The sequence below is a fragment of the Arachis duranensis genome, chromosome 10 (genome assembly GCF_000817695.3).
Source record: "Arachis duranensis cultivar V14167 chromosome 10, aradu.V14167.gnm2.J7QH, whole genome shotgun sequence".
Taxonomy (NCBI): Eukaryota; Viridiplantae; Streptophyta; class Magnoliopsida; order Fabales; family Fabaceae; genus Arachis; species Arachis duranensis.
Genome location: NC_029781.3, coordinates 95,769,924 through 95,786,443, shown reverse-complemented (window position 1 = coordinate 95,786,443; position 16,520 = coordinate 95,769,924). Strand labels below are relative to the sequence as shown.

At 36.7% G+C, this 16,520-nt stretch overlaps 1 protein-coding gene across 1 annotated transcript; it reads right to left on the bottom strand.

Moving 5' to 3' along the window:
• Positions 1-8,510: 8,510 nt before the first annotated feature.
• Positions 8,511-10,354, bottom strand: LOC107471055 (uncharacterized). The gene is made up of 4 exons (XM_021134090.2): positions 9,848-10,354; positions 9,423-9,799; positions 8,939-9,230; positions 8,511-8,849 (listed from the first exon to the last, which is right to left on the bottom strand). The coding sequence occupies exons 1-4, from the start codon at positions 10,352-10,354 to the stop codon at positions 8,511-8,513; spliced, it is 1,515 nt and encodes a 504-aa protein (XP_020989749.2).
• Between the last annotated feature and the right edge of the window lie 6,166 nt (positions 10,355-16,520).

The window sequence follows — 16,520 nt, the reverse complement described above, 5'->3', positions numbered from 1 at the left end:
ACCACACTCCTCGGAAATTAAAAAACTATATGTCGGAAGAATTATGATTATAGGGATTAATAAAAAAAATACCATCCTTATCTCTTATCTATTGGTCACGTTGAATTGAAATGGTAAAAGTAGTTGTGATGAATGAAATCCATGGAACTTTTCTAACAAGCTGCTTCTCAAAATTAATATAACTTCGCAACAAATCATGTTTTAGAGAATAATTGATCCATAATTAATATTAATGAAAAGCAAAACCCAACTATCATACTTATGGTATAAATTATGAATTATGATGATTGAAACACATATTATTTTTATTATTTTTTTAAATTAAATACTAATTTCATATCTAAAAAATTTTAGCATTAAAAATTGTTATCAATAAAATGATTCTTAAAAGATTTTAAAAATTGACGAATGTGTTTTTGATCTCGTTGGAACATATCTCCAACAAAAATAATACTAAAATAGCCACTATATTTTGATTATATGACACGTTTCTTAAATTACATATTGAATTTGATTTTTTAATTAATTTAATAATGATTCTAGGTGAAAATTTTTAAATTAGATTAATGTTTTTTTAAACCCTAAATTATGACTTTGCAACAGGAATTGCTCCAAAGGGATACACAAGAAGATGAATTCGGCTCGAACTCGTAGCAAATTTGCTCTAAGGAGAAGTTACCCATCAATAATGAAAGCTTTTAAAGAGAACGGTAATTCAGAGTGCGAAAACCTATGATCGAACATGTTTTTGTCGTCTTCTAATTGTTCCGTTAAAGTCGAAGACCACTAACAATCCTAAAAGATGGTTTTTTCAATGCCCTATGTGAAAGGTAAATTTCGAATGATTGTTTATAACAAACAAAGAAAGGAACTTTTCCTCTTAATTCTATTCTTGTATTATTCTTTCATTATAAGAAAAATGTTGAGAACCATCAGATTTATCGTCAGAAAAACGAAAAAAATTCGACGGTATACTATTTATCATTGGAATTTATCCAACGGAATAAACCATACTGATGTCATCTATTCCAAGGTCAATGATGTCATCATCCATAACGACTGACCTAAGGGTGATTGGATCACCGGTATCAGCTACTATTTTCGAAAGACTTGGATCATTAATCTAATAAGGTTCCTGACCTCTATCCCATCAGACTCGATGCGGCCTCTTGGTTTAGCCTTAACCACAACCATCCAACTAAACTTGCATGAACCCAGATAAGACAAATATAATATCTGTCGTGCATTTTAGAATAAAAGAATCATAGTACCTACATTTTCTGGTTACATTAATTTTAGTAATATCGTAGTCCTTGTACTTTCGTGTTTCTTGTCGCGAACTTGGATCATACCATTCACATTTAAACACGCACACCTTGTATGTAATGTGACAAAAATACTCCAATTGAATTATATTGTGCAGCACATCAAATCAGTCAAAATGACTACCACAAACTTAAACACTGGTGTTATCTGTTTTTTTTTCAATCAACCACTATAAATAATGAAACCGATATCCATTAACATTATATCAGGTAGCTTGTGCACTAATTCATTGGGCCCCAACTATGTGCAACTAGTTTTCAATCTATTTTGTCAGTTAGATGCACGGTGTCATATTCTCTGAACCAATATAAAAAATTATTCAATGAAGTATCAGGATTTGTCTCTTGGAATAACCTATATGATAGAATGGGATAAAGAAATTTTGATTAGATTAAGAAGTTAGTATAAGACTAATTGCAATATTTACAAAGGCTCAATAAACTCATATGAGGTAGGGTAAAATCTGGTTACAATTAAGCAACACATACAGATTTGCGACATCGATTTTCTTCTTCTCTAACCAGTAGTCACTTTCAGCACCCATTGAAGCTCCTTTCGGAGCAAAGATTAGATATGTTATTCCACTTGACGAGGATTCTCTCCTTTCATCGTTCCTTTCAATTTTTGTTCTACGTGACTCAACTTGAGACTGAAAATAGAATGAGTAAAATGTGGATGTTTTCTTAGTTAGGAATGCTTTGTAGATGCCGCCCTCAATCCGAGCTCTATTATTCACGGTGTGCTTGAATGAACCAATCAACCTCTCAAACAAGTATATCCATCTAAATTGGATAGGCCCGCATAGTCTTGCTTCGTATGGTAGGTGAATTTTTAAGTGTTCCATAACGTCAAAAAATGATGAAGGAAATATCTTCTTTAACTTATAAAATATGATGGGAATGTTCTTGTCCAATAGCTATCCTTGAGCTCATTACAGTAGAGGTAAAGTGTGATACCCGAAGGTCCTAACCACTTAATCAGCCGACACTTATCATACGGACACTTAGATACCCCTTCAGATCTAAATGGTTCCATGCTGAAGACTTGCGCAACGAATGCGTCAACCCTCTCAAAGAATTCAGGTTTTAAAACCTCCCTCTATCATTATTCCTATCATACACCCATAGACGATGACTTGGAATCATATTGCAACACACACCGTAGAATTCAATCAACAGAACTTATTAAATTTTTTGGAAAATTCGGTAGAGCGTACCCTATAATTAGAATCTCCCGTCAAATATAATTATTATTTTCTCATAAACCAAATATGCTTTAAACAATTTAAACGATAATTTGGTAGAACTTCTCCTTAATTCAAATACATCCATTAAATAAATATAACAGTTTTTTGCAGAGAAAACAGCTGCAGGTATAAATTATAACATACACACATTTAATAAAACATCAAATCCTAACCTTTCTAGTGCGCAACACTTATAACTCTATAATTTTCCAGCAAACAAGAGTTTCAAGAAGGCACCACTACGTGACCTTCTCTCATTTCCATCCTAAAACTCTATTCTAGGAAAAGTAAGTCCAACATAAAATTTAAACAATTTATTATATTCACATATAGAAAACCAATATGAAATATTACTACACAGACTACAAAAAAGTAAATTTCAACTGATCTCAGAAAAAAATAGCACCATCCTAATAAAAAAGATAACTTATTAAATTCACAAGTTAAAACTAATTCAAAAACTAATTTAAAAGAATAAGTAAAACTTATTATTCCAATTAATTAAAATCTAATTCTAATTTCACCAAACTAACAACAAGCATCACAAAAATAAGCGACATAAGTTTAAAGCAAATGAAAAAAATTATTCACTATACTCAACTAAAATCTTCCAACAACTCAAGCACTCTTAATCTCACCATACTTAACCTACCCTAACATTATTTAATTTTTACTTATATTGAACTAATACAACAACTCCTAATCACACACTTCATTAAATAAATTTAACCACTAATCTAACAAAAATTCTAACAAAATGCTAAACTCACAAAATAATCTAAAAAATAAAATAACCATACTAACAATAAATCTGATGATAGTGGCTGTAGAATCTCTTTCACATGGAGGTGACAGAGGCGACAGTGACGACAATGTGAACAGCAACCGCGGCGGAGGATGCGATGGGGACAGCAACAGTAGCATCTACGACGACGTGCAAGGTGGTAACAGCGGGTGCACCAGGTGGTAGCGATGACAACGACATGCTCCCGACAGTCGCAATGATAACAACTTTAATGGAGAGGGAGAGAGAAGATGAGAAGAGAGAGAGAGAGAGTGAAAAGAGAGAGACAATGTTCGCATAAGTGAGAGGTAAGGGTTTCGCGTTTGAATTTTACCCTAATTTCACTGCCAGATTTACTGACGGATTAATCCGCTGGTAAATTATCAAAATGACGTGTTTTACTAAACCATGATATCGGCGAAATATACCGATGAAAAATCTGATGGTAACATTGGTGCGAGTGACTTACGTTTTTGTGTCATTAATTATCGTCGGATTTAGCGACCGAAAAGCTGTTCCGACGGTAATCTTTTCTAACGACGAATTTCTCCTCTTGTCCGTCAAAAAAGCCAATACTAAATCCATCAGTAAAAGTCGACGCTAAATCCGACAATTCTCAGTGTTTCTGTTGTAGTGTTTCTCTAATCTATGAATGCATTGTCTCTAGGTAGAACGAACAACTGCGGTTCAAGTATTTTCAATGGTTAAATGAGATATAAGAGTATTCTAGGAAAAAAGAATTATCTTTTAAGAATATTAATGTAGTGGACAATGCAAATTTAAAAAAAAAAGGCAAAATCAGAGACAAATGTAGAAATATGTACATTAATCAGAAACAACACAATTATCATTCTCTTTATCTCCACATATCTCTACACTCGTCTCCAATTTTACCTTTTTTTGAATCTGCATTGTTACTACATTAATATTCTTAGAAGATTATTTTTCTTCTCTAGAATACTCTTATATCTCATTTAACCATTAAAAATACTTGTGTTGTTTCTGATTAAAGTTAATGCACACCATAAAAGGATTGAGGTGCTTTTAAATTTATTTGTACTATGATTGGATTAAGTGTGGCTATAAATCTGTTTTATTTGACTAAGTAGGTATATTATTATATGTTGAGGTTTAAAAATGACATTGTTGGAGTTTTGTATTGTAAAAAAAAAAGATGGTAGAGATACACTATATTTAATTATAAATAAATTAAACAATGTTGTCTTTAAATTTGTGAATGAATTGTGAGCAAACTAGATTAATTATAATATTACCTAAAAAATTAGTAATAACAGCAGGCAAAATAATAAAAAAGATAGATATCCAAATTTCATAATAATTCAAAAAAAAATAAAATTAATAATAAAAATTTGCAAATTAATCTACTAAACATTAGACTTGAGCATTAGTTCAAAGTTTCAAAACAATCCATGCAACTTTCGTAACAAACTGCTCCTCAAAATTGATATAACATCTCAACAAATCTTGTTTTAGAGAATAATTAATCCATAATTAATATTATTAAAAAGCAAAACCTATCTATCACACTTATGATATAAATTATTAATGACAATGATTGAAATACATTTTATTTTTATCTTTTTTATTTTTTATTGAAGATAGAGAGAGTTAAATTTGTAAATTTTTAGGTAAATATGAGAAGACTATAGCATTTGAATTATAATTTATTGATTTTTTTTTTGATAAATACTGAAATAATTATTAAATTAATTATTATATATGAGTTTTTAACAAATAATTAATTATTAAAATAATCAAATGAGAAAAAAAGTATTTATTTATTGGTAGAATATACTTTGATGATAAGTAAATACATTAAGATTTCCAATACAAATCACATGGCCTTTTAACAAAGATACCTATGCCTAGGTGCCTAGCCCTTCTTCAAATGTTTTTTACTTTTTCGAATAAGTACAAAGAGTACACAAAGTCTCAAATGGAGTATTCTATACAAGCACAATGCATTTTTGAATATTCACAAAATTACACTAATAATGGTTAGATTTAATTATTTCAGAGTAGTGGCATAAAATTTATTATGCCTATATTTTGTTCGATTTATGTTGGGTGCACCCAGAATATATTTAATTTTTGTAGAATTATATTTAAAAGATTAAATATTCGAGATATATGTGCCTTAAGTCATTATAGATTTTGATAAACAATATATTTAATTTATTTAAATATAAAAAAATCCAGTTGAAACTAGACTGCCAAGAAAATTTATATGATAGTCTCAAATAATATTATTTAAAAAATTAGTTGTGAATGATTGTGAATGAAAATTTGGTTACTTGTTATATATTTGAGGCAAAAAAAACCCTTAATATAAAAACACGAGGTTTGTATAATATTTTATAATTTATTATACATTAAATAAAAATTAAATATTTAAATTTAAGAAAATAGTAAAAAATAATCTAATTAAAATTTTTTAATACATATAAAAAATTGATTATAAAATTTTTAATTATAAAAATAATTAAAAATTGAGTAAAATTTCTTACAAAATAACTAAGTCTAATTGTTCACTACATAATGCAATTATTTCCTAGTCAATGTGGTTTGTATCTATTTCTTCAGTCTGTTTTTGTTCATACAATTAAAAGACATATCATGTACCCACACCTCTCTCGCTAGCACTCTTCCATATAGTCCAAAATTTGATAGTAAGTATGGAGAAATGTTTTTGACTAAGACTCGTGTCCTTTAGGAAGTTCAGTGTACAAAGATTTAGTTATAGTTGCCACCGATATATATACTGGGTGAAAAAAAATTGTAAAAATCTTTGATCTATTTCAAATTATACAATCGAGTTTAGTCACAACAAAAAATTATACAACCGAGTTTCAAATTTTTTTTTTGTCATGGGTTCATTTTTCAGAAATTAATTTAGAAATAGATATAAAAATGGTAAAATTCTGATAAATTGATATATAGCGTGTTATGCACAAATATAAAGTTGTTAACGTAGAAATTACAAAACGCAAGTTACGTTTTAGGTGAGACGAAGACTAACAAAATGTAACATGCTAACATGCTGCAAAATGTAGCCTGCGAAACGTGTCTCGGTGTCTCTCATATGCACACAGGAGCAGTTGTTGACTAGCATTGGAGAAGCCAAAACGCAGGTTGCGTTTATCAGCCGTGCAGAGCAAAGCACAGTGTTTGGCAGCCTCCCAAACTATATGATATGTGTCATGGAGAGTGGTGAATTCAGCTTATAAAAACCAAAATCAAAACACAGGAGAAGCAAGGACGAAAAAACTTTATCGTAGAAGAGTGAAACGAGAGTGAAGAAGCAAGAGTGAAGCAAGTGTGGTTGAAGAAAAAGTATATGGTGAAGGAAGAAAAAATGGTTCGTAATTTTACCAAATCAGAAGAACACATTATTGAATATCCGGATCGTTTTCAATGGGTAAATTTTTTTTATTTTATGATTAATAAATAAATATATTTATTTTTATTTTATATATTTATATTTTAACTAATCATTATTATTATTATTATTATTGTTATTGTTATTATTGTTTTTATTAGTGACATTGTTCTTGTTATTATTAATATTAGGATTAAGTCTCGAGAAAAAAATGTTATAATCTATGTTGTTAATTTTGTAAAATACTGTAGAAGACAATAATAATAAATTATTATTATTATTTTCTAATAATAAATAATATTGTTTTATATTTTTTGTATTATTTTATAAAAAATTTTATTTATTTTTAATAAATTATTATTAACTTTTATGTTAATAATCGTATTGTGTAATAAATTATAGGGCAAAAAACAGAAATAAGTTAAGGGAGCAAAAAAATTACATGAATCAGCCAAAATGAAAATTGCTTCACGAATCAGTCAAAGCACATTATTATGTAATTTGAACTACCTTGGTTTAAACTACAATAACAAATAAATCAAACCAACTTGGTTCGAACTACAACTAGCATAATTCGAACTAGTTTGGTTCGAATTACATACGTGAACCACTCCCCAAGTAATTCGAACCGAGTTGGTTCGAATTACTGTCAAATTGCATCAAAAAGTAATTCGAACCAGGTTGTTCGAATTACTCACAATTCGTTCCATACTAATTTCTGTTACTAGCATAGTTTCTGCCTCATGTCTTAATTTAACTCGTAGAGTTTGTTATTCCGGTGTGCATTCAAAATACATTTCGTTTAAAACTCCGGAAACAAAACATATTCATCAATTATGATCCCATTCACAGTACATCGCACTAACAAGTAACAAATTTTATCACTTACCAACTACAAGTAAGAAAACCGATAATACTGGAATCTAAACGCGAAATTGAAATAACAAAAGTACCAAAGCTAGCAATACACCTAATCATGTCCCCGTGTGTGCTCTGCTCCTCGGAGCTGTGGGCAACTCCGACGTGTGTGGCCGGGTTGCCGACAAAGCCCACATCTCTTTGGCCGGTTCGGGTCTGCCTCGTCCATATTGGTCCGTATCCGAGTGGACGTCGGACGACCCTCTCTTGCACGCCTCTTATTCGGGACTGGGATGACAGTCGGCCCGTCATATGGTGGCCAGAAACCCTCCGAAATGGGAGGTGTGAAACCCATCCGATACACACTGAAGACCGAATTAAGACGATACAGCTGGTGGACGTAAGGCTCCCATGTAAGCCATGAGTAGGCACAGCATGCCAGTGCGTGGGGACACGGGAAATGAAGTGCCTGGAAGTATCCGCAGTCACATGTCTGAGATGCAAGCGAGACTCTATAGCTACCCAGTGAGAAAGAATCAGTAAGAGTCGTCTCTGCGACGGTGAACTCGGAGTTATCCCTGTCATACAAAGTCACCGTGAAGCACCTAGCCGTCTTCAAGTTGGCCTCTATACACTTCACCAAGTGCTGACTAAATTGTTGTCCGGTTCCCTGCTACGCCTCAGCTTCTCTCCTTTTGCGAACAAATAATTCGGCCAACCTTCCGTATGTTGCCTTCACTAGCGAGCACACAGGAAAGTTTCTGACACCCTTGAGGATTGAGTTCATACACTCAGAGATATTCTTAGTCATGTGTCCGAATCTACGCCCCTCATCACAATGCTGTGTCCATAATGAATACTCAATCCGGTTCACCCATTCACACATTGCCGGGTCATCAGACCCTCAGAATATCAAACCAGTAATGGAACTCGACCTCGGTCTTAGCGTACGCCGCATTCACAAGTAGCCTCCTTGCGTCTTTGCCCTTGAAGGTTAGGGCGAAATTTGCCGCTACATGTCGAATGCAGAATGTGCGGTATGCAGACGGAGGTAACCATCCTCCGTCAGGAGCCTCAAGCGCGGCCTTGATGCCGTTATGCCTGTCCAATATAACCAGCAGACCAGGCTGCGGTGTCACATGCTCACGCAGGTGGGAGAAAAAGAAGGCCCACGACTCAGCATTCTCACCCTCGACTAATGCGAATGCCACAGGGAGTATGTTGGAGTTCCCGTCCTGTGCAATCGCGACAAGCAACGTTCCCCATACTTGCCATAGAGTTGGGTGCCGTCAATACTAACTAGGGGCTTGCAATGACGGAATGCCTCAATACACGGTGGAAACGTCCAGAATAGTCTATGAAAATAAGCTTGAGACTCGTCTAGCTGTGCACCTACACGAACAGGACTCGTCCTAAGGACTCCAACAGTACCAAGCATCGTCAACTGGACTCCTAACACCCACATTGGGAGCTCGTTGTACAACTCATTCCAGTCACCATAGATGAGGGCAACAGCCTTCTGCTTGGCCAACCAGACCCTCCTGTACGTCGGCCTAAACCCAAAGTGTGCGGCGGTGGCATTTAGGAGCACCTTGATGCTGACGGATGCATCATCCCTAACCATTGGCATAATAAATGCCGATATCACATGGTAATCTAAACTCCTGTGGTCGCTGGATATGGAGGTGGTGAGACACATATGCGGTCCGTTGTAGCGTTTGACTTCCCAAAGGCCCTTGCGCTATCAGAGACTCAGGCGAATCAACCATGTGCACCCATTCCCGAACTCAGAACACTTACCCACATACCGGCGATAGTCAGACTCCACGACCTTGTACTGTATCCCTCGACGGATGCCGTAAGTCTTCACACTTAACAGGGCCTCATCTTTATCCTGAAATTGCTGACCAACCTGAAACTCTGTCAGACCTGCAGACCCTTCACTATCTCTAGCGCCAAATCCAGCCGGCTGCCCAGGAACCACCTCCTGCCTCATGGCATCCAAGTCCAAAGAGAAAAAATATGGAGGGTACTGCTGTGTGCCAGAGCTAGAACCACCGCCCGCCCCAGCAGGCTCACTTGCTCCGACATCATCGCCACTGTCATCAGCAATCATATCCGACTCGACATCATCGTCCTCTGGATCATCCAAAAATTCATCTCCAACCCCAGCCGGTGCAGCACACTGTAAAGAGGTTCACGGAAATTCTCCTGTTCCGACCTCATCGCCTACACTGCCGTTGAGATCAACAGCGAACGAAGGGGAGGCAACAGGTTGGACGGGTGGCTCGTACGCAGGGACGGAGGAAGAAGCAACGGCAGGTCTGGAGCTAGAACCGGCTACCGTGGCTAAAGTGGTGGTATTCCGGTTCGAACCCCCCGAACTGGATACCACGTCAACTAATTTTGCCAACAGTTCTGGTGTCCTCACCTCTGGAAACTGCCGGCGACAATGGAACATGACCTGTAAGTCCTCATCACTCCCGATCGTGAAACAATCATACTTAACGGTTTCTTGGAACACCGTGATTGGAATGCGGTAGAAAAACTTCTTAACCTGTTTCACACCTTCGAGACCAAGTTTCAGCAGTACAGAGCTAACAAGGTCCTCATACCTCGTCGTAGGCCTGACGATCATACATAGAGGATCCTTATCAGTAAACTTCACACCGGAACGAGTTTTCCTCTTAATGGATCCTCTTGGGTGAACCAACACTACGAAACTCTCCTCAGTAGCCATCTTATCCCTCTAATGAGAGCAACTTACGTTCACACCATATATATACAGGTTTGGTCCTAACTAATTCGAACCAGCCTGGTTCGAATTATTAATTACTAATTCGAACCTACTTGGTTAGAATTACTTTGGAAATCTTCCACTATATAATTTGAACTCATCTAGTTCGAATTATGTATGTTTTGAGTTCGAACCAACCTGGTTGAAATTAGTTGAATTTTGCCAAGTAATTCGAGTTGATTCGGTTCGAATTATATACAAATGCAATTCGAACTAAGCTAGTTCGAATTGTATAGAGAAGTGCTTTGGTTGATTGATGAATCAATTTTTAACTTAGCGGATTCACATAATATCTGGCTACCCTTGGCTTATATATATTTTTTGCCCTAAATTATAATAATGATACTGTTTAGAAATTTTTTATTATTTTTAATAATTTAGTATTAATTTTTATATGATTAACATTTCTGTGTAATAAATTAAAATAAAAAATATTGTTTAACAATATTTTTATTAATTCATAATAATTTATTATTAGCTCTTACGATAATAATAATAATATAATACTGTATAGTTAATTAAAATAAAGAAAACTGTTTAATAATTTTATTATTATTATTATTGTTATCATGAGTAACGTCATTATTATTATTATTACTTGCATTATTGTTGTTATTATTATTATTATTATATCGTTATTATATTGTAATTATTATTGTTATTAGTATTATTAGTAACCTTGTTATAATAATTACTACCATGAGTAACGTCGTTGTGATTATTTTAATTATTATATTCTTTTTTGCAGGTTATTAGAAATTTGTTGCCCAAAAAATTAGATCCGTCAAAGACTTTTAACGAGGTAGCTGCAACATTACTAGTACTTACTGGGTTTCAACACGTTTCGTGAGTAGGCGAAATGAGAGGCCATTCTGTGACTTATATTCTTGGCCTCCCGGTTAATGGAGAGCCTGTTACGGGTAGATCAGATAGCAGTCACCAGTTTTTGGTAGAGAAATGCTAGCATGTTTTGGTCAGGAGTCTGGTCCGCAAGATCACGTATTGGGTAAGGTTAATATGGCATGGGTCCGGTGGTGCAAAGACATCTAGCCGTGTGATACGCAGGAGTCTGTTGAGCGGTATGTCCGAACTCACATTTTCTACATGCTCGGAATGGTTGTGTTTTCGGATAAGTCGACCACTTCATTGAACTTAAAGTTTCTGCCTCTACTTCAGAATTTTCACTGGATTTTAGGATACAGTTGGGGAGCAGCCAGTCTAGCACACTTATACAGATCGTTGTATCGTGCATCCCGATTCAACTGTAAAGAGATGGATGGGCCACTCATACTACTATTTGTGTGGGCATGGGAGCGTATGCCGTTCCTGGCGCCTATTCCCCGCGATCACCTCGTCGATGTTGGGGTTCCACTTGCGCGACGGTATTCTTTTTAGCTGTTTTTATTATTGTTGTTGTTGTTGTTGTTAATATTATTATTATTATTATTATTATTATTATTATTATTATTATTGCTGTTGTTGTTCTTATTGCAATTGCTTTAATTTTGTTTAGGTGGAGTCATTGGGGCCGGAATACAAGATACATACGGAAGCCTACTGCACATTTTAGGCGAGGACTCGATGACATGGGAGTCGACGATGTAAGTTTTAACAATTTATCTTAAGCTGCTTATTTAGAATAATAATTTTACTTATCGGCATCGTGGGTACTTATGTGCAATTTATATGGCGGTCGTATATGGGAGTGGGGGTTCCAGGTGACCTCGCTGTCCATTTGTTTATGTGCTCCACACATTCATCATTACTGTCATTCGAGTGTGTAGAGTGGCACTCGACAGACCGAGTTAGACGATAGTTCGGTCTACAACAACTTTCACCAGGACCGGCATTCGACCTTGGTCGTGATCATTGCAGGCGGTTGATAGGTCCACAGAACCATGATTGGGGAGAGAGGATACTACGACTGGTATACACAGTAGTGTGGGGGTCACCTGTGACTGTCAGATAGAGCTGCAGGTGGCGAGGCTGACGTGAATGAACCACAGGAACAACAGGAAGAACCAGCTGGACCTCAGGAGCAGAATCCCCCTGATGAGCAGCAATTCCAGGCACCGGCCTATGACCAAGGGTTTCAGGTATCTCTCCCCCTAAGAGATACAGATCATCCATTTCCAGAGCTGCATGCGCCTACTGCTTCTCATCAGTCAGTTGGTCGTCGCGCCACATTAGGTCATTTAAGTGACTTCGACATGGATTGATCAACGGGCCATGTAGATCATCCCCGTCCCTCCGCACCACCTCGCACAGAGTTGTTTGATTTGAATGAATACCCACTGCAGGAAGAGGGACAGTTGGGACATGACGTTCAGCACTGGTATGAATATGGTGGAGCGAGTGCTCAGGGATGAGTGATTCCAGTTTGTACGACACTGGTGGTGCGAGTTGGCCTAATGTCTTCTGATGGTGGCGGTGGAATGGACCATGGAGTGTCTCAGGGTCATCCTTATAATTACAGACACAAATTGCGCCACCAGATAAATACGTGCCTTCGTTGTTTTTGAAGAAGGCACCGAGGAAGTAGATCATTGTAGTTTATGTTGTACTCTTTGAGTTTAGCTTCGTTTTCAGTGTTGTAGAATGATTTGTACTCGTATTCTTATTCTATACTTGGCTTTGTTCTCGTATAACTCTGTTTAAGATTAACCTGTTGCACTTTTAATCTACATATTTATTTATTATTCATTATTTAACGCATACATAACTAAACTATGCAATAACATAGAAAGCATACACACTAATCTAAAATAGATAATGAAGTTACATAAAAAGTTACATAAAAGAGCAACCACTATTGACCTCCAGTGAAACTTGGACCAGCGCGCTGATGACATCGGCTACGGCTATGTCCCTTCCATCCACACATAGTATACCGGCGAGGACCATGCATGTCTCACGAATCCATCTCATTCAAGTAGCGGGTTGACTTCGGTCTTCCTTTTGTCGTGCGCCTCAATGTCCAATTGTGGATCACCTTAGCTCCTTCATATCTATCCCACGTAGATGGGTCACCCATCGAAACAAACTCGCCTCTGTACACCTTGCAAATTTCAGACATCTTGTACACGTCATGCACATATACTTGCCAATCAAGATGCCGGTTAGTGCAACATGCAAGAACGTGGCAACATGGGAGTCGCTCGACCTGGAAATGGCCAAAGTCGCAGTGTCATTGTGCAAGGTTGACAGTGTAAATAGAACTATCTTGCATTTTGTGAACCTCAAACATCTCGTTGCGCCTGTCGATCCGATTGATGACAATATTTCCTGCACGTCGAAAGCTTTCTTCAACTCGTTTGGTAGCAAATTTTGAATACGTGAATTCATTGCGGACACGGACACGCTCATGAGCCTCGGCGCTCTTTCGAGTAAACAATTCATTTAGCCGATAGAAAGTAGACCTAACAATGGCAGTCATAGGGAGATTGCGTGCACCATTTAGGACAGAATTTATGCACTCTACCAAGTTTGTCATCATGTCTCCAACGATGACCCCCGTCGAATGCCAACACCCATCTCTGAACACCGATCTCATCGCACCATTGAGTATATACCTCACCCTACTCTTTAAGCCATTGGTAGTTTTTGTTGTACTCATGTTCTGTCCTAGAATAGCCTGTTGGACAAACCATTGAATCATAAGCAAATGCCAGGAAATTACTATGAATAAGACCACAACAGCGAAATCAAATACCTGTGTTAACTACGAGTTTATGCAAATACGGAGCTTTAAACCTCTTTAAGAAGTTGGATCCGATGTGTATGATGCAGAACATGTGCCACGCTCTTGGTGGTGACAATGCACCGTTACTGCGAGCTATTGCTGCGTCAATAGAGTTATGGTGGTCAAAAATAATGCCCACGCCATCAATGGTAACAACATATCTCCGCAAATTGGTTAGAAAAAACTCCCACGTGTCTGCCGTCTCACCCTCGGCTATCACAAATGTAATGGGCACAATGTTTTGGTTCTCATCTTGTGCAACAGCAACTAGAAGTGCACCTTTATATTTTTCGTACAGGTGTGTGCCATCAACCTGCACTAGTGGCTTGCAGTGTCTGAATGCTACTATACACGGATAGAAGCTCCATAAAACACGATGGAGAACTTTGACACTTTGAACCTCCTCACTTATAGTAAATGGGGAGCGTCTTTATTTGAACACGAGACTTTGGCATCTTCGCAGTCATTGCCTTCAACCATACTGGCAGAGTCTGGTAAAAAACTTTTCAATCACCGAAAACTTTTGCGATGGCTTTCTGCTTTGCCAACCAAGCCTTGCGGTAACTAACAGTGTAGTTGGACCTGGATTGGACTTCTGCAATAATAGACTTCACCTTCATCGACGGGTCTGCTTCGACTAACGGCCTAATAGCATCTGCAATTGTTTCTGAGTCCAACTTGGCATGATCTTGTGAAATCGAACCCATGGTGCACGTGTGTTTGCCATTGTATCTTCTAATCTCCCAACAACCTTTCTTTCGAATCAAGCTAGCTCGGATAAGCCAATCGCACCCATCACCATAACCCTTGCATTTCGCATAGAATTTTTGCAGCTCAAACTCATACACAGTGTAATCAACTCCTCTAGAGATAGTCTAGCTTTTGATTGCATATATCACTGACTTTCTAGAGCCAAACTCCATTCTGACACTAAATTCACCATCTTCCGCCGTAACGTTGCCTTCACCTACGACATGCGCACCATCATCAGTCAAACAAGGCAAATAAAATAGACACTAATGGTTACTTGAATTAATAATGGTAACATACCCATATTCGCATACTCAGAAAATTCCGGGGCATGCATGACTTCAAGATCCAAAGTCCTCATAAAAGAGGGAACACCAAAGGGGTGCCGGCTTACAATCGAATCCGCTTCATTTTGCACAACTGGATTGCCCGCCAGGTTTCTGTCATCGTTTTCATCATCAACTTCATAGTTGGCTTCGAACTCCTCTTTGCTGTCGTTGTTATCTTCTTCCCAAAATATATCCCCGAACTCGTTAACATTAACCTCCTCGCCAACCGCGTCCAACCCGGAATGCTATTCAAATTCAACGTACAGCTCTATTATCGGCACGTAAAATCGGGTTTGTTGATAAATACAGAACATCTGATGTACTTGCGTCGTCAGTGATGGACATTATTTGAAACTGTATCAGTCCACCAAATACTTGTACAGAATTACTATATAAAATTTTGCTCACCCTTTTCAAAATGTGACTCTGTATGTTATCACAAAGACCATTTTGCAACTCTACAAAACTCATGGTGCATCAGTGCATGGAATAGCAAATTACAACGGACATTCACAAATAAAAATCACTCCTTCGTGTGTGCTTGATATAGTTTCACCGCCGTAATACACTCGCAAGTTGATAATACCTTCCATAACTTCAACCTCACTTAACTCGAATTTTTTGACACAACTAACTGCCAAAAAAATTCAGAACTATAACACATATGTGCAAGAAAGAAGAATAGTAGGAGTAGAAGTGAGGTGAAGTGAGGCCTCCGAATGAATCTGCTTCGTATTCATAGGCAAGACCCTTGATTAAAATATTTTTTAAAACAAAACGTAACCTACGTTTTTAAACTTTCGAAAAAATATTTCAGACACGATAAAAACGCAACCTGCGTTTTGTTTCTCCAAAAACAAAAAGCTGATACAACCAAAAATGCAAGCTGCGTTTTGTTGTTTAAAAACAACATGAAGTCTTACCCCATCCACTAAACGCAGGCTGCGTTTGGACTGAAACGAAATAAAATTTTTTTTGCAAAACTTTTAAAAAAACTAAAATGCAGGTTGAGTTTGTTTAATTTGCCCATAAAAAAAATTTTAAAAAAAGAGTAAAACGTAGGTTGCGTTTTGGACTGATACGATAGCAGTAAAATTTTTTTCCCTATACCCATTTTATTGCACCATACCAATATTTTTTCCATAAAAAAATGGTTATTTTTTCCCCTTAATTGTTTGCTTTTCTGATTTGGGAGTTTAAACACTTAAGAATTTAAAAATGATATACCTTTCTTAGTTTCCTTTTTTTTTCTTGTACAACTTTCGACCTTTTTTTTTCGGTCATGAAC